The sequence below is a fragment of the Rhea americana genome, unplaced genomic scaffold (assembly GCF_003343005.1).
Source record: "Rhea americana isolate MKP2758 unplaced genomic scaffold, rheAme1 scaffold_153, whole genome shotgun sequence".
NCBI lineage: Eukaryota > Metazoa > Chordata > Aves > Rheiformes > Rheidae > Rhea > Rhea americana.
The window spans coordinates 1,423,077-1,449,737 of record NW_028185628.1 but is presented as its reverse complement, the minus strand read 5'-3'; the positions used below and the strand labels follow the sequence as shown (position 1 = coordinate 1,449,737).

At 36.8% G+C, this 26,661-nt stretch overlaps 2 protein-coding genes across 4 annotated transcripts in view; one reads left to right on the top strand and one right to left on the bottom strand.

Moving 5' to 3' along the window:
* The first annotated feature begins 9 nt into the window (after positions 1-9).
* On the top strand, positions 10-17,380 carry ERAP1 (endoplasmic reticulum aminopeptidase 1). 3 transcript variants are annotated; one of them, XM_085299747.1, is made up of 18 exons: positions 10-696; positions 1,195-1,333; positions 2,491-2,625; positions 3,216-3,336; positions 3,698-3,852; positions 4,431-4,544; positions 5,094-5,225; positions 5,784-5,915; positions 6,065-6,148; positions 6,557-6,714; positions 7,215-7,294; positions 7,585-7,768; positions 10,089-10,245; positions 10,337-10,521; positions 11,273-11,434; positions 12,417-12,557; positions 12,666-12,747; positions 14,713-17,380. In XM_085299747.1, exons 1-18 carry the CDS (start codon positions 185-187, stop codon positions 14,857-14,859), a joined length of 2,820 nt encoding a protein of 939 aa, XP_085155873.1. In that variant the 5' UTR covers positions 10-184; the 3' UTR covers positions 14,860-17,380. The 3 variants fall into 3 exon arrangements, with proteins under 3 accessions (XP_085155873.1, XP_085155872.1, XP_085155874.1); XM_085299746.1 differs by having other exon boundaries at positions 7,212-7,294; XM_085299748.1 differs by lacking the exons at positions 12,417-12,557; positions 14,713-17,380 and having other exon boundaries at positions 7,212-7,294; positions 12,666-12,737.
* A 418-nt stretch (positions 17,381-17,798) lies between these two features.
* CAST (calpastatin) overlaps positions 17,799-26,661 on the bottom strand; it is a 57,068-nt gene continuing 48,205 nt past the window's right edge. Inside the window, exons 24-30 of the mRNA XM_085299762.1 lie at positions 25,998-26,099; positions 24,598-24,690; positions 23,663-23,716; positions 23,155-23,244; positions 20,902-20,981; positions 19,867-19,933; positions 17,799-19,043 (exon numbers count right to left, since the gene is read on the bottom strand). Of these exons, the coding sequence (XP_085155888.1) occupies positions 19,876-19,933; positions 20,902-20,981; positions 23,155-23,244; positions 23,663-23,716; positions 24,598-24,690; positions 25,998-26,099 (477 nt within the window). The 3' untranslated portion in view covers positions 17,799-19,043; positions 19,867-19,875. The remainder of the gene's footprint in view (positions 19,044-19,866; positions 19,934-20,901; positions 20,982-23,154; positions 23,245-23,662; positions 23,717-24,597; positions 24,691-25,997; positions 26,100-26,661) is intronic.

The window sequence follows — 26,661 nt, the reverse complement described above, 5'->3', positions numbered from 1 at the left end:
GGTGGCGGCGGCGGGCAGGTACCGCGCGGGGCCGGCGGGGGTGGCGGCGCCGGGCCCGGTGCTGCTGGCGGGGCCCTGCGCCCCCGGGGCTGCCTTGCGCGAGGGGAAGGCGCTGCGTTTGTCACGACGGTGACTTCGCTCCTTCCTTCTTGTTGAGGCGATCGTCTCTGACCGTCGGTCGAAAATGGCAGCGCTGCTCTCTGCTCGGCTGCTTTTAGGTCGGCTTTTGCCTCTAATGGTAGCGCTGCTAGGCCTCGGGCGCGCTGCCTTCTCTGCGAGCGCTGACCCGCGTGCTGCTAACAACATGCAGTTTCCTTGGGATAAAACGAGGCTCCCCAAKCACGTTATCCCAGTGCATTACGACCTCCTCATCCATCCTAATCTCACCACTCTGACATTTTCTGGGTTTGCTAAAATAGAAATTACAGTCACCCAGCAAACCAGTTCGGTTGTCCTGCACAGCAAACGCTTGCACATCACCAAGGCTACCATCGAGGCTGGGGCCGGGGGCGCCCGCTCCGCACAAGAGGTGCGGGTTTTGGAGCACCTGCCCTTGGAGCAGGTGGCGCTCCTTGCCACTGAGCCGCTGCAGCCCGGGCACAGCTACACGGTCACCATCCACTACTCCGCAAATATCTCCGAATCTTTCCAGGGCTTTTATAAAAGCACCTACAGAACCAAGGATGGAGAACTCAGGTAATCTTTTGTAAATTTATAGATGTTACTACTGTGACATTAAAGGTAACCATGCAACATAATTGCTTTTAGAATTTGTTGTCATTTACTTTCTGTTTTCTTCTTTGAAATTGTCCTCTTTAAGGATCATATTCCATTTTAGAGACCAAGTTGCATCAAATTGTATTTGTAATTGGTGTTTATCTTACAGAGACTCATCCTTTCATGGTAGTAATGAGATTCTTGCTTTTGGCCTCAGCAGGTCACTGGGCACAGAACAGATTGCCTGTTATTCCACACTGCCCTGGGGGACTTYGGTCAAGAAGTTTAATTTTCCCACCTTAGATCCCCACCACAGATGGAGAAACAGTAATTCTTTACTTGACTTGCAAAAGTTTCTGGTAGTACTTGTAGTTATTTTGTAAATATGAAATTACTCTTTTTTCACATATCAGGGTGGTGAACATTGTGCATATGAAGGTGTGAGACTAACAAGCTTTTTTTTTTTTTTAATTATAGAATACTTGCATCAACACATTTTGAGCCGACAGCTGCACGAATGGCCTTCCCATGTTTTGATGAACCAGCCTTCAAAGCTAGATTTTCGATTAAGATTAGGAGAGAACCAAATCACCTTGCGCTATCCAATATGCCAATTGTATGTGGATAATTTTAATGTTGCAAGGTCMCTAATCAATATGCAAAAGTAAAAGGAGGACTGAATATCTAGGAAATAGCTGTTCTGAGAATGTTGACCTAAACATTGCCCCAGTTCTGTTATTAGATTATGTAGTGTCATTTCTGGCAGTTTTGACAGCAAAGTTAAAAAGGAATGGAGGATGTAATGCATCATGTCAGGTCCTACTTCTTTGTTGGAGTTTGAGAAAATTCATCATAATGCAGGTTCCATAACCCTTATTTCATGCACAAACATTTTTGCATCACTTAGATTTTAAGACTGAATGGTGAAATTTATATGAATCAATAGAAAAACGGTCCATATGTATTAACTTCAAATATATGCTCAGCAGCACCTTTTATTTAGAAAAGATAATTTGAATTTTAAAAAGACATATCAGAGTGAAGGTGCAGTACGTGTCATAGTTACAAATATTGCTTGCAATTCTAAATATATGTATATTATATGTAGTATGCATRTATATGACATACGTAGGGTTAGCTATGTTTTATACATGTGATCTTACTTTGGCCATAATAGATTCTGAATAAGTTCTTGTTACGCATCGTTTACCAAATAGTGCTTGTAAATGAGAGAACAAAAACCACAAAGTAATGTTCAGAACAAAACATTTTGAAAGATGGTTTAAAAACTCAGTTCTTTCATAGAGAAATGGTTAAAATTGGTGAATAAAGAGCAGATGCAAGTGTTACAATTCAATAGGGCTAAACATCCAAGTCTAAATTAATTACCCAAGGCTCTATTTGTGTTCAAGAGGGAGAAAATAGAAGCCTCCAACAGATGATCCATTTAGTCCTAAAATAAATTATCTAAAGTAGCTGAATTACTCTCTGAAAGAGTTCATTTCTGTCATTTTAATCAGGTAATGTTGTATAAGATTAATTCTATCAATGTGCTAACAAACACTGAAGAAAATTGAAGCAAAAGCAATATTTCTGATTTTCTAATTTTAGCAGTGTATTGATAAAACTACTCAGATGCATGGTTTTGTAAGGATGGAGGACTTCCTTCCAGTATATCTTTAAAATGTTCATAATGAAACTGAAAAGAAACACAACAACTTTAGTCATAATAAATAGTGCAATTGAATGATGAACTGTATCCCGAATTTTCAGGTGAAAACTGTGAATATAGCTTCGTGGCTTGTTGAGGATCATTTTGATACAAGTGTCAAGATGAGTACTTACCTTGTGGCCTTTATTGTTTCGGATTTTAAATCTATCAGCAAAATAACCAGTAATGGCATTAAGGTAATTCTGTCTCATTTTCTATGAGGTTTTTGGTAGTAAAGTCTGTATGAATACGTATGATTTATTTTTCAGTTAAATTATTTGCTTTATACTTCTTGAAGTTTTATAGGAATGAAAGGAGAGAAAGGAATTGGTTTGGTAATTGGATGATTTGTTTGAATTATGAGTTTTATAGGTTTCAAATGTTTTTGATAATGTTCTTGTTGTTTATATATTTGCATTTATTAGTAACATTGTTTTATGTCAGATTATTTAATCRAATGCAAAATAAATATGTTTTTCGTAAGGGAGAACCAGCAAAGAGATAATACTGTATCAGCTGAACAATTCTTTTAATGTTACAGGGAATGGAAATTTTTGAGGCCCTTGAAGGAGCATAATAGTTCTGATGGATAAGTTTTAAAAATCGTATTTCTAATTTTGATCATATTTTCTGAAAAAAATGCATACTTTTGCAGTCTTTTGTAGGATAAATGTTAGATATTTATTCTGATGTCATTTTTTATGATCATTCAAGTAAATATGGGAAAGAATAAATTCCATAAGCTTTTGAGGCTGGTATTGAAATACTTCTTGCTTGTATCCTATAGATTTCTGTATACACAGTACCAGACAAGATCAACCAAGCTGATTATGCATTGGATGCAGCAGTTAAACTTTTAGACTTCTATGATGATTACTTTAGCATTCCATATCCTTTGCCTAAACAAGGTAAGTGTTAAATCATTTAATGTATTTAAGAACATTCTTAAGACTAGAAAGTAAAATTGCACAAAATTAATGATTTAGAATAAAAAGACAGAGCCAAGGTTGGCTTTTAGACAAAAARTTCATTTTTTGCTGGCTGCTTCATATAACTCCAGAATAGATTAAAATGTTCCACTGAGAACTGAAAAGCACTGAATCTCCTTACAGAGCTTTTTAAAAAGTCTGTTTTGGCTATCATGTTATAGAAATACGTGTGATATGTATGCCTATGCAGGGGAGCCTTAGCAAATCACTGAAGTGGGATGAGGTGAGCAAGTTCCTTATTGAGTGTAACAGTACTAATAGTATTTTCATGTATTTCTAGATTTAGTAGCTGTTCCTGATTTTCAGTCTGCTGCTATGGAAAATTGGGGATTGACCACATATCGAGAATCCGTGTTGTTGTATGACCCTGAAAAGTCCTCAGCCTCCTCTAAACTTTGGGTTACTATGGTAATAGCCCATGAACTGGCTCATCAGGTGAGAATTAGGGGTAAAAATAAGAGACTAGAATGAGCAGGAAGAATGGTCAAGCTAGATGATTCCTGTGTGGATAGGGAGATACTTGAGCTATAAGCTGAAAWTAGCTGCTTCATCTGTGAATCATGAAGACCCTTTCAAGCAAAGGAGTCCAGGCAGGCTTCCTAGAGGTGGAGGGCTGTAAACTTAAGCATAAACATACTTAGTTCAGTAGTTCCAGCGCTCTGGGCTCTTTGCACCATTGTCAGCCCTTGAAATTAATTGCAGACCACAAAAATAAGTGCATAAAAGTTTGGAAATGTTACTGCTTCATATGCAGCTCTCCTGCCAACCATGGATCRTTTACAGTGTTTCACGGAATGCTGGTGGAAGTGAAAGCTTTAGCCTCTTACCATTTAAATAGGAAATGAAATGGGAGGAAGCCAGACTAATCTGTATCACWAAAATAAATGTTTCTTAAAGATCAGTAACATTCTATAAATTCAGTTTCATACAGGTTAGTAGCAGCTTTTGTAACAAACTTTGTATTTTAATTTCAGAAGTGCTCACATCTATGAGGAATTCATTTTTTGTTTCAGTGGTTTGGCAACCTCGTTACTATGGAGTGGTGGAATGATCTCTGGTTAAATGAAGGGTTTGCGAAGTTTATGGAGTTTGTGTCGGTCAGCATTACCCACCCAGAACTGCATGTTGTAAGCAGCAATTACTGTATTTTCTTTAACAACTGCCTTCTAAAATCAGTAATTTGTGGGGATACAGATCAGATAGGTTTTCCTATGAATTACTTTTTAATTTCTCTTTAAAAAGATTATATTGTAAATATTTTCAGAAACCGATGATGAAAGTTAATGATTGCTGTGAATATTCTTTTTTAAAAAAGTATTCAGATCTGTGCAATTTTTTCAAATTGCTATAGCACTACAGTGGACTGATAATAGATAAATTCACCTTCCTCTTTTTTTTTCTTTGTTTCATGATTCACTCTCATCTTAAAATGTGTATGTATCTTTTTGGAGTTATTTACTAGGTAGACTAAGCTAGTATAGAATACTATAGATAATTTGGCTGTCAATATTGCTGTTACTTATTTTTTTATGCTCTAGAGTAAAAAAAAGAAAAAAAAAAAAAGGTATGTTTTGTTTTCTGTGCTTAATTTGAAGATCATGTGGAAGAGCCTGAAATGTGAAATCAGTGGTCACAAGCAAAATTTAATAGTAGTAATCATTTTTGCCTCCTATTAGGAAGATTATTTTTTAGGCAAATGCTTTGATGCCATGGAAGTGGATGCATTAAATTCATCACATCCTGTGTCAACTCCTGTGGAAGATCCAGCTCAAATTTTAGAAATGTTTGATGATGTTTCTTATGAAAAGGTAAAATATATAACTGCTGTTGCTTTCATGTGTACTCATTGTACTGTAAAATTGTATTGTATTGATTTCACCATAGACAGAGATAAAAGACATCTCTGACACATGACACAGAAGATGAACTTCTTTTATGATTTGTGTAGTTCTTTGCGCAAAAGTCCTGGATGGAGATCGAATGGTGGTTTACTTTTCCATTTGTAAATGAAGTTGCTTTTATTCCCTCTGTCTGTTCTGTATCAATTTAGCCTTAAACCATTGTTTAAGGTGCTAAAACCAAGCAGCATTTTTCATCAGAGCGTTACATGGTATATTAACAGTACAGTACCTGCTCAGTACCRAAGTTCAAAAAATAACAACATAGTTAACTTAAACAGAAGTATTTTTGAGAATAATGATCATGAAAACCAAATTACTGTTTCAATATATGTGTTTAAATCTGATTATTCTTTAGTCAGCCATATAAAAGTGAACTGTTATGGATATTAGTAGCATGTAGAAATTTTTTTGAAATAATTRTCATGACAGCTATTTTTTTTAAACACTTTGTGACTGTTTTTTCAGGGATCTTGTATATTAAATATGCTGAGGGACTACATGACTGCTGATTTGTTTAAAGCTGGACTTGTGCAATATCTGCAGAAATACAGCTATCAGAATACAAAAAATGAAGATTTATGGAACAGTATGACAAAGGCAAGTATTTTTTTTATTCTCATCTTTTCAATGTTTGTAACTTCTCATGAGTAGTAATATCTCTGTTAATATATTACTGAAGACTGTGGCCAGTTCCCATGATATATATTTATGAAATTAAGGAGACATGACCAAGAATATTTTTTCAGATTTGCCCTACTGTAGATACTGATGAAAACGAACTACAAGGTGATAACTTTTGCAGAAGAAACCAACAGTCATCTTCAAGTGCAGTAAGCATCTGTCCTTTATGTTGTTATTATTTCCTGTTGCATTGATATATGCACCTTCTAAAAGCATTCTTTATTACTTCAGGATGATTCTTGAGAGGGTATAGGTTTCTTCAGTTCTGCTGGAAATGTGGTCTTTCTGAATTTGAACAGAAATCTTATCCCTGAGCCCAGGACTGRCTGAAAAACAGTGCTTCTTAAAGTGCTGTGATAACTGTATGAAATTGTTCACAAGAAGACAAAATCCGAGACATCTTCATTTTCCATGTTCCAGCCTCCACTTACCTGTGTAAAGCTTACAAATACCCAGCAGCTCTTTTGAAGTTCTTACAAACTCATTTCTGTTTTGTTGTCAATATACTTCATCTTCCTGCTCTTCTTAGATCTTCTTTTTCCCTCACTAAAACACAGCACTGGAGCAAAAGAGAGACTCTTGATGTGAGGGCAATGATGAACACTTGGACACTGCAGAAAGGTTTTCCCCTAGTAACCATCACAGTGAGAGGAAAGAATGTCCATCTGCAGCAGGAGCGCTACATGAAGGGAGTGGATTCTTCTTCATCCACAAAGTAAGCAAAATAGGAAATCGCAACAAGCAGGTTGGAATATTCTCCTTTGGCAGGTTTTGATATAGCATAAAAGCTTTTACTGTTGTTTCTTCAGGAATCCTCTGTGAGCGGATCAGTTGTGAGGCTTCCTCTCTGTAACTTGGGGTCAGCACCAGGTCTGCAGTAGATGTAGCTGGACTCTCAGAGCCCAGCTGAGGTACCAGTAGCTGCAAAGCTATGGTGGCTGGATATGTAGTTGAGCTGAATAAACCTGCACTGGAGACATGTTGGGGGAACTAGGCTAGAAAATTCATGTTACTGCAGCTTCACTATTAATGGTCCCCCAAGCAAACTAAATTAAAGTTAGCTAGATGTGTCTGGTTCTGCACTGAAATCAGAGGTGCAAATGCATCTCATTGCTCTTATGCTGCAGACATGAGCATTACTCAGCTGTTTGAACTAAGCTGAAGAAGCTTTTGTGAAGTTCTGTCATTAAACAAAGCACTTCTGTTTTGCAGCAGGTATTTGTGGCACATTCCACTAACCTACATTACCAGTAAATCTGATACTGTTCAAAGATTTTTGATGACAACTAAAACAGGTAATTTCCTTTTACAGTGATTAATTTATTCAAAGTGTATTTGCAAGCCTTTGAGATCTGCAGAGTTTTTTGCAGAATGGGGAACTGGGACTGCTAGCTCAAGAGGAGCACTTTTTTTTTTTTTTTTGTCATCTGTATCTCAGTAACATCACTATAAGAATCTCTTAATATATTCAGAAAGCATGTTATTATTTTCTTTAAATCCCTGGAATGAGAGTAAGAATATTCTTGGCTATTACATTACAATGTGTTTGAATTGCAAATAAAAAGAATTCTATTTTTGTCTGTAGATGTCCTCATCCTTCCAGAAGAGGTAGAATGGATTAAATTCAATGTCGGCATGAATGGATATTACATTGTGCACTATGAAGATGATGGATGGGATCACCTGATTAACCTTTTGAAAGAGAACCATACAGTGATTAGCAGCAATGACAGAGCAAGTCTCATTAACAATGCCTTCCAGCTTGTGAGGTAAGGCCTTTTGTCCAAGTCTGAAAAAATACAATCTCTGCGTTTCTGAGTATGTATCACCGAAGCAGGAAACGTTGATGTATTCGTTGAATCTTTTAAGTACACTGAGAACATATTCTTTTCTCACTTCCAGCAACATAAACTCAGAATTTCTCTTTGATTGCAGTGGAGTTATCCAAGCCTAGTAAATGAAGTAGACCCAGCTGACACAGTAGTATCACTATTTGGGCTCTTGCTTTTGAAAAGGGAGAGCGGGAGCAGGGTTCTCTGTGAAACATCGTGTCTGGTACGTTAATTTAGTGCTTTTTAATTCTAACTTTTGAGCTCAATTTTCACAAGGAAGCGGTGCATAGAGAAGGACAGTGGTCCAAAACAATAAGCTGTTTATTGTAGGGGTGAGGTCTTTCACACAAAACTGTGAGACTTGTGAGAAAGGCTAAGAAATTCTTTGCAAGCTACAGCTTTCTTAAAAATGTGGTAACTTTTGGCTCTGATGTCACACTGCTTGTCCTTAGCAGTTGAACAGCATCTCCATCTAAAGCTTGGTACACAAGGAATAATAGGTCCTGCATAAAGACAAGCTGTCTGTGCTGGTAGAAACCACTAGTGATTTCTCTCAGGACAAACTGACCTAGATTTGATTTTTTTGAAATTTCCCTCTGGCAATTTCTAGGAGTCCTGGGCCAGGAGCTATTGCATTAACCAGTGTGTGAAAACAACGAAAGATGGTCCCTGCCTCAGGGACCTGCCTTACAGTGAAAGATGGCAGAATTGCAGCTGGGGTAGGGCTGCTCCACGGAGCTCCAGACAACAGACAGTTGTAACACAGGATAGTTGCCTAACTGTTCTGATGTGTTCTGTGGACAATACAGCAAAGCAGACATTTAAATGGAGACCTGGGGGAGAGCACAARTGTAGCTTTGGTTGCTTATGAGGAGCTTCCTCCTAAATGTGTGTGGGGGGAAGAGGGGAAACACAAGCATGCTTGCTTGGAAATCTAAAAGTGAGGGATGGAAGACAGCAGAAAAGACCAAAAGAGGGTCAGAAGTCAAATTCTTAATATGAAATGATGGACAGAAGGCTGTGAAGAGATTTGAAAAAGGAGGAAAAATAGGTCATGTTCTAAGAAAATAAGGTAGAAGAAAGACACCAAAGCGAAATGATAGACTAGGATAATGTTTTTTTTCAGCTGGAAAGATTCTGGTGGCATTTGTCAGTTAGAAAAAAGTATTACAGTAATAAAGGTGTGGTGAGATTATGCCCATAATTCTGTGGATGCATTAGAAAAGGTTGTGCCTTAGAGGTGTTTTGCAAACAATATGCAAGACTTGTGCATAGTCTGGCATAGAGAACTAAAGAGCTGACTGAATGAATTACTGGTCTGAGTTTCCAGAGTTCAGGAAAGAGGTTAATGGGAAGAGCTGGAAGATAATTAAAAGTGTATGAATTTGAAATGTCTGCTCCCAAGGAGGTGCTAGCAGATTTTTGTTTAGACAGCAGAAGAAAGATCTCTTCTAGTTTAAAGAGAAAAGAGGTGACTGAAGGAAGATTGTTCAGCATGTTCAAGAAGGTTAGAGATGAAAGGAAGAAGGGAGAATTAGAGATGATGCAAATTGAGTCAAGCATGGTTCATTTTAAAAGATCTGTGACTAAAACATGCGTGTATTTGGAAGCAGAAGATAAAGGTGAAAAAGGACAAAATTAGAATTGTTTGCAGGGAGATAAAATAGATGGGAAAAGAAGTAGGATTTTTTTTTTCTGATGTATAAAAAAGAGTGAATGGAGAGAGTGAAATACATCCTCTTGCATTTTCTCCTTTCTTTTTGCCTGGGAAGAAGTCATCAAGATACAGCCTGCCAGAGGTAGAATAAAGTTTGAGAAGTGAGTCAAAGAGTGAAGAAGCAGTTTGGGTTGTAACTATGAGAATAAATGCAGGAGACTAAATGTCTACATTTCTAGCTAGAAAGATACTGCAGAGAAAGTTGAGTTCTTGCTTTGTAGAACACTTTGCAGATCAAAAGTACTAGTGAGTAGAGAGGGTGAGGCTATGCTAGGAGAACCTTGCAATAGAGAGGGGAARAAAAGAGATCTTTCTAAATCATTCCCTTATAGTGCATTTCTTTGTTCAAATTGATTTTTGTTTTTTGCTGCATCAGACACATGGTTTCATGGCTTATGTAGTTGTTCAGCCACATTTGACTTCTGAAAGCRAAGTTAAAAAGGATTTGGAAATGTTTAAGGCTTTCCCCTTTGTATAGTTTTCTGAAAATATTAAAGAGAAATAAATTTAACTATGACTTATTTATCTTATCTTTCTTAGAACAAAAAAACTGTCAATTTCCAAAGCTTTTGATCTAACTTTGTACCTGAAACATGAAACACAAATCATGCCTGTATTCCAAGGTATGAATGAACTGATTCCCATATACAAGCTCATGGAGAGGAGGAATATGAATGATACAGCAAATCAGTTAAAGGTAACATGTTAAGTACCTAGAACTCTCTGACTCTGCCTGTATCCTGTAAAACACACTTTAAAAAACATTTTTATTATTACACTATTTTTAGGAGTATATAGTCAATCTATTTAAAGACTTAATTGACAAGCAGACTTGGAATGATGAAGGCTCAGTGTCTGAGAGAATGCTCAAGCACTCGCTACTCCTGTTTGCGTGTGTGCGTGGGTACCAGCCGTGTGTGGACAAGGCGCAGGAGTATTTTACAAAATGGCAGAAATCCAATGGAACTTTGAGGTCTGTATTRTAGCTAATACTGCCCTTTCCGATACTCTGTTTAATGATACTACAGTTAATTCGCTGAATGAGCTAAATTTCAGTCTTTCTGCAATGTGAAATTAGTCTTTTCAGTTCTGTATCTCATGGGATTTAGCTTCCCAGTTCCTTCCCAGCTTGGCATATATTATATCCCCAAATTTAGCACATACATCATGTGTTACTCCAAATTAGTTTACTAAAGATATTCTGGAAAGGGAAAACAACCCATAACTACATTCTTTCATTTATATGCCTGAAGATTGCCCTATACATGCTGTAAAAATAGGTCAACTACTTCAACTACTGCTCATGAATTTCACCTAATCTTTGTTTCTGGTCATGACATAAGAACTCCCTAAGAACACTACAAAAACACTACAATAAGAGATTGTTCTGGGAAGGCCAGAGRAGACTGTATTAGTATCTGACTGGACTTGCTAGCAGGATATCCATGGAAGAAACACACAGAAATAATGATGAGTCTGGTATCTTTGCAAATCATTTGCAAGTCAGGAGCATTACTGAGATGCAAACTCTGATACTTAACATTGTTTCCCAGCAGCAGGGATCACTTGCTAATACCTGTAGTTGTCAGACCAGTATTTCTTAAGAAATACTCTGTTATGCCAATTGACATGTGACAGTGACATAGTTATGTTTCTACATAAATACTTTTAAATATGCTCTTAAACATGATATGGGGAATAACTTGATACTCAATTTGTTGTAGCTTGCCAACAGATGTGAAGACAGCAGTGTACGCTGTTGGAGCACAAACATCTGAAGGCTGGGATTTCCTCTTAAGTAAATACAGGCTGCASTCATTCAACCTAGAAAAAGATGAAATAGAATTAGCTCTCAGCCTCAGCAGAAATAATGATAAACTTCATTGGTAAGTAGTGTGCCTCTTATGAACAGAAATATATTTGGAGAAAGATGCAAAGATTGAAATAAGAGTTAGAATTATTGAGAGTCTTGTTTTACAGCTTTTGAGTTTCTGGATTTGTAAAATGCTTTACAGAATTAATAAGGGAAGAGAAAGTGGCCTCAGTGTTCCATTGCAGTGTCCACATGCAATGTCCCAGTGTCTGATTGCAGTGTCCACATGCAGTGTCCCAGTGTCTGATGTTTGGTGCCAGGCGTTGAGCTCAGCATTTGCAGTAGTAAGCTCAGACAAAATGTAATAAAACAGCTATTCAGATACCTTACTGCTGCCTGGCAGACACTTCTTTAAGTCTGTGTTTCCTTTGATTATAGGTACGTATGCTGTATATTTCTAACAATAATTTGAGTTGTCCTATTTTTAGAGATGGCCACCACTGAGGCTTTTAGGTGTTTTCTTCAAGCTTTGCATTCTGTAAACCTAATTTCTTCCATTAGCTGGGGGTTGGATGATGGCATGCTGATGTAGTCATGTWCAGATATCACTGGAGATTTACTTTAGCTGCTCTGTAATGATATTATCTATTATTTGCACTGTAATGCTCTTTGGACACCTTAGTCATGAGCAGCACTTGCAGGCTTGAATTTGCCACCAACACTTAGTGTAGGACAAATGTGTCTTCAGGAAGTTTTAGAGGTTCATATTAATTTGGAAATCTTGAATAAGAGCAAAATATAGCATTGTTTTTATCCTTTATTTTTAGAAGGCAGCCCTACTAAGTAACTGTAACTGTGAACATAATAGAAGTGGTAGTGATGGATGTGCCAAGAAGTATATTGCAAAAAGTTGGAAGTAACACAACTGAAGTGATATGCCAGGAGGACCTTTAGACATGCAGACTCACAGTAGAGCAGAAAATACTAAGGGAATAGTCACTTGTCAGTTTTATCTACTGGTCTAAACAATTTCCACTTCTGTTATKAATTCTTAGGTTAATGGATCAAAGTCTGCTTGGTGACATAATAAAAACACAGGATCTTCCACATATTATTCTATTTGTTGCCAGAAACCCATCTGGCTATCATCTAGCTTGGACATTTTTAAAGAAAAATTGGRAAGAACTTGTAGAAAAGTAAGGAACATAAAGTTGTTCTACCGCTCTCTCTACCCTATTTGTAATTTTGAACTTGTTTTCAACCAAATTATGCATTTTCTAAGTATACGTGATTCTTTTTGCCAGATTTGAACTTGGTTCACATTCCATAGCAAACATTGTCACTGGAGTGACCAATCAGTATTCCACACGGTCGCAGCTTGTAGAGGTAAGCCATTCAGATCACTCGTTCTGGATTTTTTAGTTGTAGTTTAACTGAAACCAAACCATGGATTAAATTTTAACATCTTTCTTAAAGCATCATCAGTGATGAAGTATTAAGAGAATAGCTTGCCCTTTCCTTGGCAAAGATTCTAGCAGTGTTGGGTTGGATTACTTAGGGCGGAGAATTATGTCAGTGGCAAGGAGAAAGATGGCTTTTGTTCAAGCAATGGTCCTAAATACAGAATACTACTGTGTGTCTGTCAGAGAGCTCATGTTATCTACACCTGCTTCTGTTAATATTTGCTACTCACTGCAAAGTGATGAGAAAAACATGCTGAAAATGATTTTTAAAAAGTATTTCTACTAAGCATGGACAGAAGAGAAAAGATGAATGGCAGTGATAAATGTACCAGTGCTCTACATCATCTTCAACAGGCAAAATTCTCACTCATATATGTTAATAATTTTGTCTGCTTTTTCCATAATTTGAAACTTCTCTGCCAGCACCAAAAAATTAAGACTGATTTGTGTGCTGATTCAAAACCCTCCAAGGCCCTGACAATTTCTTTTCAGAAACTTCTTCTCTCACTGTTGGCCTAAAATTTCCTAGTTTGGGGCATAAATAATGCAACAATATTATTTAATATAGGGAGCAGTGTTTGCTTAGTTTGTATTTAGTTCCAAACATTCATTTTAAGTCTGAATGGACTCTTTCAGAGTATGTCAATAGTAGCATGTTGTCTAGTGTCACAGATGCARGAACATTTCCGTTGAATGTGGCTGCATCTCCCTTGGGTATCTGTGGGACTTTAGGTATGACTCTGGACACAGATGCAGTCAGTATAAGGTTGAGAGAGAAAAATAATAATGAAACATTAACATCCTTCTCTGTATCCTATTTGTGTATTTCTTTGTGCATGTATTTGTACATATTTTACTTTGTATCWTACTCATCAAAGAAAATCCTCACAAAATTTATGTATCTAGTTTTATAATGCGGTGCAGTCATTGTGTCCTTTGAAAGTATCTGTATAGCATAATATCAACTAATGCCTGAGATTAAATTCTCACAGTGAAACCTTGTGATTAAGAGCACCTCATGAAAGAAGTCAGGAAGGCAGTCTTTAGCTATTTCAGCAGCTAAAGGGAATGGAGGGGACTCAAAGAGTAAAAAACAGCCTAAGGGTTTCCAGCGGCCGCATTTCCAAATACATCAAGGAAGAGAGGACAGTTGCCTTCTAAACAGTGGGGTTTGGTGGTGGTGGTGGTTGTTGTTTTTTTGAGTAGAAAACTAAAATGAGGCACAGACTTCCCATGTAGGAAAAACTTCAAATGATTTACTATAAACACTTAGGTTACTGCTGTTTCATCCAAATGGACGGAACTTACAGTTCAGACAGGCAAACTTTGATACATCCTGATAAGCTTCTTCACAGATTCAGCTGCAAGGAAGCAAGTCTTTCCCCCTGCTCACCTGTATCAGAAGGGAGTAAATGCCACGCCTCTCAGATCACAATTTGGGATGGTAATTAAACTACTGGTGTCCTAGGAACTAGAGTGGCTGTGAACCAGAGCCAGCAATACACATTTTGTTGTATGAACTCCAGAATGAGACATTGCTTTCCTGGCAGTAGGTGACATGGCTTAAATGATTGCAAGTGTTTGCTGAATGAGCAGGAGCCATACAGATCCCATATGCAGCATTACATCTATTGCAACTTTATTTTAAATCTAATTTTAAATGAAATCTTTTCTCTGCTTGTGAGATCCAGCCTTTAAGAGATCAGGGAAACTTTTAAGGGAACTCTTCTCAGGGCAGTTAAAAGAGGGGACAGGAAGAACGGTCCTTCACTCACCCAAGCAAGTGAAGATTGGGTTCAAAATTAAAAACTTCTTCGTGGTCTTCCTGTGTATGAATTAACTCACACTGTCTTTTCATCAACTGTTCTTTCACCTTTTTATTCAACAGGTGAAAGAATTCTTCAATTCTCTGGAGGAAAAAGGTTCACAGCTTCGTTGTGTCCAACAAGCTATTGAAACCATTGAAGACAACATACAGTGGATGGATAGAAATTTTGAGAAACTCAAAACATGGCTGCAAAACAAAAAACTGTAAAACATTGTTTATGTTTGTCAAAAATAACTGAAAAGGCCCTGAAAACTCAGGGATGGAGAGAAAGCTGAATTTTATCTTTTTTTTTTCTTTAGAAGGAGCTCTAAAGCAGCTTAATCATGCTGCTCAGTATTTTTATATTCCCAGTAAACCACAATACTGTAATAAAATTGGAGTGTTCATGCATCTTTCATCAGGTAGCAGTTTTAGGAAAAAATGAACCTGTTCATTGTACAGCGAGCTAAGGGGTAAGGGAGACTGATTACTAGAAGTGTGAGATTATTTATTCTGAAAAAGCAGAAAGTATTTGGAGATGAAGTGAAATTTCCCACCTGTGAATGTCTACCCTTCCCATATCTTTTCCACAAACATACAACTAGCAGCTTTATTTAATACTGAAGTGAACTGAAGTTATGGAACAAAGAAATTTTTGCTTTGCATGTGCCTTTATTCTCATGGTATGTGTTGCAGGAGAGTAATTTTCATAAATATTTATATCTCAGCTTAAGCATCACAAAATTAAAAAATAGTACTGACTATAATAAACATTGCGTACTGCAAAGTAAATAGGATAAGGACTGTGTCTATGCAACAGGGCTAGGGGCAGCTGTAATAGCGTGGAAGGTACTGGCTCCATCTCTGCCGAGGTGATGTAGAGCACGTACTGCACAYGTCAGTCCCCTTAATCCTGCTCTAGTCCAGTAAATCTGCACTGCTACTTTTGCTGCTGATGTAAATACCTTTTCTACAGTCTTCATATAGGGAAAAATCCTGTTTTATTTTTACATTAACATTCAGGAAATCAGAACACAATTTTTGTGGAAAAAATAATAATTTTGRATTATTAATCAGCTTAAGTTATAATTTAGTTTTTATATTTTTGTTTTTAGTAATCCTTTTCTTACCTCGTTGAAATGTAACTGCTGTCAGATACAAATGACTTTGTCCTTTCATATGTCATCGCGGTGTATTTATTAAYTTACGCTCCTGATCATTAGCCTGCGGGTAACTGCTGTAGGCAGAGAAATGATGACTATTATGCCCCCAAAAGGTACAGATTCTTAGGAAAGCTGAGCTGTACTCTTGGAAGGTTGTGGGTCCCCCTYGCCTTCCCACCCCCAGACAAGCTGTAAGTAAGTGACTTTCTCTATCTGATTACCTACAGAAACGCTGCAATTTCAATAATAACCATTAAAGAAAATTCCAAGTAACTATCGTGTGCCTAAATCCACTTGCTGTTTATTTGCCCTTACAATGACATGGTTCCCTGCTTTTTCTTTTCTCTGTTCTCATCTGTCTCCCTTTTCTTGCTGATCTCTCAAAGTGGCCAGAAACTTCTGTAAAAACAATTAGGAAAAAACATATCATCTGGAACTAACCGTAAGTTTTTGACTGCACCTTGTTCACTTTTCTTGCAGTTAGAGATAATACCTGCCCAGGATGTTGACACCTATTTTGTTAGAGCTCAGAAAGGCTTTTGAGTTCTAGTGAAAGCCTGAAGTTCTGTCTGGCCTGAAATTTTCTGTTGTAGAAAATACTATTTCAACTTGGTCGCTGTATGTTTTTTTTTTTTGTCCTTCATGTAAGGAAGCTTGTACCTCAAAACTCAATGAGAACAGGAATTCTGAACAGACTGTGCAACAAGTGTACAATCACTGATGACCTTAGGTAAATAAATAGTTTTACAAGTTTTATTTTCTGTTTTCAAATACAGGTGATGTTCACTTCTTGAATTGTAATGCCAGTGGAAACTCACTGAGCTACTAAAATACAAGACTGGTGCCTGAAGTAGTAGACAAGTGCACAGCTAAACAAAAAATATTTTTTGAGGAAAATAGTTTAAGAGACTGTCTAGTCTTGGAGTAATTGGTAGCAAATAGGAAGAGTTGAGAATGCAGTATTTCAGTTTTGATTTTATTGCTGTATTCTTTAAAATGTTTTCAGAGCAAAATGAAAAAAAGCAATTTAATAAAAAAAAAAACTTGTTTACACAGTTCTAGATACAATATTTCAGTTGTGTGTCACTTTTCCCATTTGCCCATTCTTTTCTGCTGCTACTGTAAGCAGTTACATGCATTTTTACATGTTATTTTTTACTGTAACTCCTTCATTTTCAGTTGCAGTTTTTCTAGCTACTTGGCTTTGGGGAAAATTGCAAAGTAGTACGCCCACCAACAAAACCCCCTCCCCTCCAAAGCCACAATCTCCTTTCTCTGTATTTTTTTTTAATTGAAGAAGCATTGATTATCCAGTTTATATCCAGATACATTGCAGCCCTCTCCAAACTAAAGATCCCAAGTAGATATATCACTTTCTCCTTAACCCAGTAAGGTTCACTGATTGAACTGTATGACCTGACACTAACACACACTTTAAACCGTTGTATCCCACGAAGAAAACTTGTTTAGAAAAAACAGAAGTAGGTAACACTGAACTTCTTGTATACTCAAGTCTTAACCGTTACTGGGATGCTGGGCAGAGTTCATAAACTTCAAAATAAAGTGTTTCTTCTGACTCTKAAGAATGTTTATCATTTGTATACGTTACGTTCTAGTAAAATTTAGTTGGAACTTTTCAGCAGTAACTTCATTTTGTTTCTGAATACCSTTGTGCTTATGTGCTTAGTCTTTTAGCTACTTTGTGTCTGAACCTAAGCCTACCTCTACAGAATAGGATTCAACAATTTATATTTGGTCCTAATTAACTGCTGTTAACCTTGACAAACAAAGTGAGGGGAAAAAGCTATAGCTGGATCTTACCCAGATTATGAGGGGACATCATGGAGCTTTGATGAGACATACCTTGATTTTTTTAAAAAAAGCAWTCATTTTTAATATGCTAATGYTTATTTCTAAATTATTTCTAAGGTGGATGTTCGTCTTCTGCCTTTAAATGCCTATTCAGGTAGCAGCTGAAGAAGATGAAAGACATTACAGACATAATACATTCTAAAAAACTTTATTAGTGTGACACAGGTTCTCGATACAGACTGCTAAGTACAGTCAAAACTCTGATTATCCTCCATTTAAAATCTTTGGGCTGTCTCTGTCTGGAATACTATATACTAGAGTCAGATTGTTATATCCTTACAGATACTGTCCCCAACATTACCTTCCTCTGTAAACTACCRGTGAAGTAGTACACATGTGTAAGGACGTGCAAAAACATTTTACAGATAATTCAGACAGAGGCAAGCAAAGTGAGGAACTCGGCACACTGAGGTGCCACCAGCCTGTAAACCCCCAGCAGACCTTGTTAGGGGCTGCCTGCTCTCGGTGCCTGCTCTCTTGAGGACCAGCTCAACGTTACAGCATGAACTTCTGCTCTGTTCCATCGCTCCCAGCCGCAGCGCTGACAGGAGCAGAGGCAAGGTCTAGAAACAGTGAACAACCTTCTCCYGTCCACCCGGGTTTCTCGTTAACTTCTGTTAAGGCTCAGGTACTTTCTCCCCCCACCCCCACCTTCTGTGATAATAATGGTGTCTGTGGTACATGGTGATTTGTATTTGGATCAGACCTGAGACTCCTGGAATTATAACAGCACAGATGCAATTGGAAGTAAAAAAGTAAGATTCCTCCTTTTCTAGTGGTTTTGGGGTTGTTTTAACTATGGTTAAGGCATCATCCAAAATTTATTTTTTTAATTAGATGCTCTTGATGAAGCAGTTAATCATCAGTTTCTCATTCTTTAGATATCCACAGTTACCTATGGTTTCTTACCAGGAACTGCCTCGAGGAAATACTTCGCACAGCCAGGGTACGGATAACTAAAGCTCATTACATTCCAGAATTCTTAATGCATTCACTGCCATGATAAAAATGCTAGCAAATACTTAGGAGCTTTTCTGAGATTTACAGGCACTATGTGGAGATTATGTGCAAAAATTTGCAAATTTTTTTGGCATTGCTATTAATTTATGAAATATATTTCTTACAAATATAAAGCATCCTTTCCCTCTCAGAACTGAAAACYACAAAAATTCAAAATGTATCTACAATAAAATGAATGGCTAGAAAAAAGAAATTGTAATCCATTACTGAAAAAGAAGAAAATAAGAAAAACCTGCAGCAAATACCACTGTACAAAAACCACCCAGAATAACCACATGCTTTTTGCATCAGCTTTTGTTCTTCAAGAATAATTATTCAGCAGCAGCAGGAAGACTTTTTACATCATATGCCAAGATCCTGAAACAGGGGGGATGAGAAGGGATGGACCANAAAAAAAAAAAAAAAAAAAAAAAAAAAAAAAAAAAAAAAAAAAGTGAAAGAAGGTAAGCATAAAACACATTAGCTTGGAAAAGAATTACAAATATATTGGAGAAGAATTATCAGAACATCCAGGGAGAGAAAGAAATCCAAAAGTAGTATCAAAAGCCATTAGGTCTTGTTCAAAAGTGATACTACAGTAAGGTCAGCAGTTTGCGATGACTTCCATGAACTCCGTGATGAGTATGAGAGAGTGTAATTACCTACAATTACATTAAAGGTGTGACCAAGCTGAATATAAAGAAATATATAGTAATAATGGAACAAATATATAGAACAGCACTATATTTAAGCCAAGAACAGAACACTGAAAACAGCTATACCTATCAGCTTAGCTGTTTTTATAGATTTTTTTTTAATATCCAGACATTGTTCCAAAATTAGCCTAGTAGAGAAATAATGAGAGAAGCTCACTGTACCACAGATAAAAATAATCAGTTGAAATATGCTTGGTCTTTCTTATTCTGTATAAAGGCCCTACTTGGAAAGCAGTAGAAGTGTCAAGTCTTGGAATACTTAGAATTATATAAACTTCAGGAGATGTGGGGACAGGAAGACAGAAAACTAGCATGCCCCTTTCTGCTTAGAGAAAATACTTGGGATGTTTTTGAACGTCATTGTAGAGAATCCTCACAGTGAGCCATCTCCTTGTTTAAGTCAGGAGTGTCACCAAGACTTATCTTTAATAACACTTATGTAAACTGTCTTTATAGTAGTTCAGAGAATAGACAAGAAATCTCACCCAATAATGTTAACGTTTAGCTTTTTTTCTGCTTCTCAGATTTGCTGCTGGAGGACTGTTCCCTTGTCTGAAGAGAGAAAAGATGCATGAGAGAGCTTAGTTCATAGTTTCTTACTAAAATTTGAAATAAAACAATGACAGATACTCATATGAAGTCACAGTTCAAACAAGTATGATGTCCATGGGAAATAAAGATAACTTAGGAAGAACATTTGTAAATTTTTGTGCATGTTTATCTTCATTTTTACTCCATTGCTTGTTTTATTCCAAAGTCTGTGGCTGACCTCTTCATACCCTATTTCTTGGTATCATCTATCCTATGCTAGTGATCCAATCACAACTCAGAACCTACCAAAACCCCGTATCCTTCTGAAGGGGAATTAAAAATTTCCCATTCTACCTTGAAAACTATGTAACAGTTTTGTTGTTACTCAAAAGAAATGAGCAGCAATTTTATAGTGAAAAAAAAACCTCCTACACTGTAATCACTTAACATATCTGCTCTAGAAATCTTGTGTTTTATCATTTGATTCAGGTAGCTCTCTGCATCTMTCTCAGATGAGTGAGAGAACAACTTGATGGGAGAAGTTTCTTCCTAAATCTATTTTTACCAAAATTCATTTTCTGTATTTGTGGATCACAAAGGAAAAAAGCAAGCCATGCATTTTTTTAATGCATCTTTTAAAGAAACGACCATCCTCCCCTTTCTACTAGATTCATTCTGCAATTTTTTAATGAATATATGTAGGCTTTTGTTCATTTTTAAAGATAAATCACGGGGATCCGGGCGCAAGCACAGGCCCAGGAGGCGCGACGGTCTTAGAAGAGCAAATGAGACAGCGAGGAGTCCGAGCAGTACATAGAGGGATGCTTTCTTCTCATGTGCATACATATGTCAGTGGACCAAATTGAGCTTTTTATTGTAAAACTTTCTGCAAACTAATACMCAGATAATATGAATCCAAATTCTAGTTGTCAGTTCTACATTTACACCCTGTGGTAACCCTGACTGTCCACCTGGTAGCGTGGACCTACCTTTTTAGGATCTTTGGGTTTTCTTTCCTCTTTGGGGGCTGGTTTAGTGGTGGTGGTGGTCTTTTCGCTTTTGTCCTACACTCCAAAGAACAAAATAGTTACAATTACAAACAGATCAGAGAATCAGAGGTCACCCCTTCTATACACCTGCCATAACAAATTATTTTAGACACTGATTTTAAGGTTCCCACCTTAAAATTCAATTGCATATACATGTAATTACTTCCTTAGTCCAAAGAAAGCTAGAATCTTGAGCCTTGTTTAGTACTGGGGAGACCAGGGTATCAGAAAACACACAAAAATAATAAAGCTGACATATTTGGGCAGATCTTACRTTTAATACAAAGCAATAATATTGCACCTGAAGATTTTGCTCTAAAGCTCACAGCCAAATAAACTATCCTTATATGGTATTTAAAATACGAAGACTATGTTTAAAATGAGCCATCTCGGGATTCACTGTCAAAGTAAGCCCTGAGTGTTAGCACATGTGTATCTCCCCCAACCTGAAACACAGAATTAGTTTTGTTTAGGTATAATGATCTAGCTGTGCTGATCTAGAATTCCCTTCCGGGAACAGGATGAGCTTGGTGTGTGGGGGGGGAAATTTTCATGCAAGAGTGTGGCTAAAAGGATCAGGTTGCATAGCAATGAGAAAGTATTGATTAAAAATAAGCCATAACGCCAGCAATTGCTAGGAGACTCAGAAGAAATTCAAAAAACATGTATCAAACAACTATTCTTCTGGGAAAGGGGAAAGAAATTATTTGGAAGAGATTAACAGATTGCACTGTGTGAGTGAATATGAATCAGAAAATTAGCTTTTACAGTTCCCAAACATTTTTATGTGGCAAAAATTCAACATTTGTAGTAAGCCTAATATTTATTAATTAATAGGCATACTGAGAAAAGGCCTCAATTGCTGCCAGTCAGAAGGTATTAGATCTACATTTTTCCTATGGGTGAACATGCAGATTTCTACTGCTCTGTAATGGTCAGAAGAGCTATTTAGGAATGGAGTCATTTCCTTCTGGGAATTGCATCTGATCTGAGCTTCAGTTTCAATAATTTTTTAGTTTATATATATAATTTTTTAACTTAGTGGTAGAGGAGAGCAACCATCATAAGCATAGAAGCACAGAACAGGACCATAATCAACATTTTAAGTATGAACAAACTTGTAATTCTCTTTTGGTAATGGACTGCTTTGTGGTATAAGATTAAGGAAACAAATTCAGAATTCACCTGGGAACAGGTTACGCTCCCATGGCTGTGTCTGGCAGAAGGAATTAAGATTTGACTACTAGTACAGTGAATTGCTCAAAAATGCAGTAAATTCAAGCTTTATTTGTTTCTTCCTTCTCCTCTCAGGACGTGCCAGTGCAGAGAGGCTGGAAGCAAGTACAGCAGATGTCTTAGAGCAAGCCAAGATCTCTCCCACTGTCCGGGCTCAAGGCAGCAAATACTGGGTTAAGGTTGAGGGAGAGCAAGCAAGAAGCAAGTCTCATAGCGCTTCTATGCTTCTACCCAAACACAGATCAAATCTCAGTCTCCTCTTTTAAATCACTTTCCAGCACGATCATCCCTTTTCACATATATAACACCATCCTCACATTTATGACTTCCAAATACGCGCAGCTRCCATTGCTACTTCGTTTCATACAGCCTCACATTCTCCCCACCTTGCTGGAAGGAAAAGAAGTGAGCCAGCTGTTTTTAAGCTGATGACAGGACAAACAAACGCTCCGCTTCTCACTACAAACACTYTCCAATCCACTGCTTCATTTTTATTGGCAACTCTATCATCTTCCCTGATGTGTAATAAAAATTCTCTCCAAATTCTCTACTTTCTCTGCAAAACCCCTCCTGAATTGCTTCTCTGTTCCAGCCTACAACTACTCCCAGGTTGTGCAGGCAGGCATTAAAAACTCTGCCTTTCTCTTTTTCCCCTTATATTTATTTATTTAGAAGCTGTAATCCATACACAAAATCTGTTACCAGAATTTCCTGCTAAACTCATGTTTCATAGCCTGTCTTAGCTCTCTAGAAGACCCTAAATATCTCAAACCCGCCTCTCCCCAAACATTTAAGAAGAAACTTCAAACTTTCTTTAAAGAAAATGACAACCATTACATCTTGACAGTACCTTCCAAAAAGGCCAGCTTCAAACATAAATTGCAAAGAAAAATAAAGAACATTCATAGGTTAGTGAAAAAAAAAGTTTATTTTGCAAGATGGTAGAAAATGTCCTACCTTTGAGTGCTGTGATGTCTCAGGAGCCTTTGCACATGTATCAAAGTCACCCGATAGAGCATCAATAGCTGCAGAGTCATCTGCAGGCTTCTGCAATAATTATGATTCTGAAGTCATACAATATGCACTACTTCCTGACAGACAATTTATTTTTCAGGTATTTAAGCCTGGTTTAATCACCCTTTTCTTAATAAAACATCTCATAGCTTGATACATATGTTAAAAATGGAGTATCTATTTGACATTCCCAAATTACACAAGTTTTGAATACTGGGTCTTAATATCCATACTATGTTATGCACAAAACCTATACATACTATGAAGAGTTACCCTTAAGAAAAATTTTACTGTCCACATTGCTACAATTACTCACTGCATTCAACAGCATTTGTGAGAATTTACAATAAATCATGCCTTGAATCTACAGTGACACCACTTTGGGAAAAAAAAAAAAATCAGAGCACACTGAATGAAACAAATTATATAACAAAAATATAATAAGTTTAACCTTTTTTTCCTTGGGTTTCACACCATCCTTTGCTGGTGGCTTTACTGGTTTATCCTTGAAAAGAAGAAAGATTTCATCTTTATTTTGAGCTAGTCAGATTAGTTTTAGGATACAAGTACTTACATATTACATTGGGAATTTACAGATTATCAAGAAAATCAAACCTTTCTGAACTAATTTCTTTATTTCTCATGTTACGTGGCTATCTCAAAGCCACTTTATTTTCATGATCAGTTTTTTTGATTACATGTCTGTGATCTCACCTTTCTATCCTTGTGATCACGCTGCTTCTACTGGAAAAATAGTTTCCTGTGACTCCCTCTTGGTGGATAAGATTAAATCACTGTCAGTAACTCATACAGTGAATGACAGTTCCACAGGGCAGTAAGTTTTTCACAAATATAATCTGTACGATGCTCTCTGCCTCAAGTATAAAACTATTTTGAATGAATAAGCATCATTGTCCACAGTGCGCAAATGTGCCCTGTTTACAGGAGACTGTAATGTCAGACTCGTTAAGGGGGACTCCCTATTTGTTCACCTGGTTCTCCTGAGCACCTACAACACWGCACCTGATTAACTGGAATGTCTACTGCTCAATCTCCAGCTTCTGTTGATTGCAATTGTTTGGTTTAAAGTGTTTACTTGTTCAAATTACCCAATTCAGAAGGAAAAAAAAAAACACCCACAAATCTAAAACTGTTTTTTTTTCCTTTTTTCTTTTATTTTTTTTTCCTAAATCAAATATATACAATGATCKGGAGACCTGCTCCAAGTATACATGCTCAATTCTAATACATAAATATAACTTACATGCTTACTCAGCCTCACTGTTCTTCCCTGAATTCCAGAGATGGCAAGACTGGCTCGCATGTACAAACTTCTAGCGTTGCAGCAGGACAGCTGAATAAAACCTTAACAAAGCTTCTGCTTACCTCTCCACCTGACTCCAGAAGTTTCTGATAGTCTGGTGGGATAGTATCATCTCTTTCTCCAAGTTTGTCTCTGTGCTCAGATTCAGCCTTTTCCTGAAAGTATTTAATTTTTAACAACTTTAATACTGATCCCCTTTTTTAGTACTTTGAGATGCTAATAAGCAACTGCAACAGTTACAAGTTGTTCTTCTCTATTATGTACGATATCAAAGTTTGACAAATCAGCAGAAATGCTAGAAACATTAGCAAACTGTTCATTAAGCTTGAATACATGAGGACAGCAACCCTTCTTGAAATTAAAAGTTCAGAATTATTGGAAATAACCATCTATCTATTCCACTGTGAAGAGTGTATTACACATATAAAACTTTCTAAATTACTAGTTGTCAATGAATGTACACATTTAATAAGTTAAAAATACATATACACAGTAACAGCACAACATAAAGAAAATAGCTATGTCAACAGTCAGTTGCTTTTCAACAATATAACTTTAAAAACCTTATTCTACACTTCCACACTGAAGCTCATCCATGAGCTGCAACAGCAGCTTAACCGTAAAATTGACGTTCTTACGATACCTTAGCTGTGAATCTGTCTGAGCATGTGTGGCATAACAGATGGCACTTCACCTATCACCCAAACCGATCAAGGGGGGCTCACACTTCTCCCCAGACTTAGCACGCAGAGACAGTTTCAAATACAACACTACTGGAGGACACCACAAGCTCCTGTGTACCCCATCATCACACTAGGTTTATTTTTCTATTTATACTGCTTTAATTTCTGACAAGCATACCAGGAACATGCATTTCATGCTTAATGGAATGCTTTAGATTCAGGCCTTTACACAATTATAAAGAGAAAGATTAAATTAAAAAAAAAGTAACAAACTAGTGAAAGAACAGAACTGAATTAATTCACATGTCTTTTGATAAACTCGACATCTGAGACGTTAAAAATTCAACTAAGTTTGACAAAAAGGCCATAAAATTCATTTTAGAAACAAAGGAAGAAAACTGAAAAATAGTTAGAATAATGGTAATAAAAGGCACTGAAGTGAAATTATTGCAAATTTCTCCTAACAGTTCCACTATCACTTCAACATATCTAAAATACACTAACTAATTCAACATTTACCACAAAACTCAAAGATTTCAGCTGATTCAAGAGTGTATGCTGAGAATCAAAAAACAAAGAGAAATGATTAATAAGGCTACATGAGGTACAATAATTACTATGKTTTTTTTCCTAGTAATTTTAGTCCTATATCTGAAAATCATATGCCATGTACTTCTACGAGGGGTACCATGGTACCCCCTCTTTAAAAAATTCTTATAAAATAAAGTAGCTATCTCAGTTCTTTCAGCTAGCACAAATTTCAGTATGTCTTTTATTACCTTTACTTTATCCACAACTGGTTTGTTCTCATCAGGGTCAGGTTCTCTTTGCCCCAAGGAATCAGACAGGAGATCTAAGGCTTCGTCCATCTCTTTTCCTCCCTAGCAAAGTATAAATGTATTCGCAAAAGCAAATCAGCTGTAAAAATAATTTAGTTCATCAAGCTAAAATAAATACTGACTAATGAACTGTTAATTTCAACAAACAATGAACAATCAACTCCGCCTTTGTAACTGCAATGCACTGATAATAGCTGGAAAAAAATTACAGGTTATTCAGACCTAGAGAACATCTAATTTCAAAAAGGGGTTACAGAGTTGATTTTAATGCCTTTCTTTTGTTACACGTAAGCCAAACTGATCTGATGAAACCAGTTCTACAGGAAGATTATATTTGATAGGTGCCATTCATTTTGCAAAGATCATTATCAGTGTAGATTAAGCAAGTGTCATTCTGAATTCAAACTTTTAAGTTTAAATTTAAAAACATTTAAAAAATTTAAAGTAAAACTTTCTAAAGTGAAATTCGACTGAATTAAAACTGAATTAAAATATTTTATCTGCAATATGTATGGTATTTTGCTTATTCATGAAAACTTTATTCAAACACTGCTTAGGAAAAGAAAAACCTTAAACCAAATAAAACCTAGGTGGGAGGAGTTTC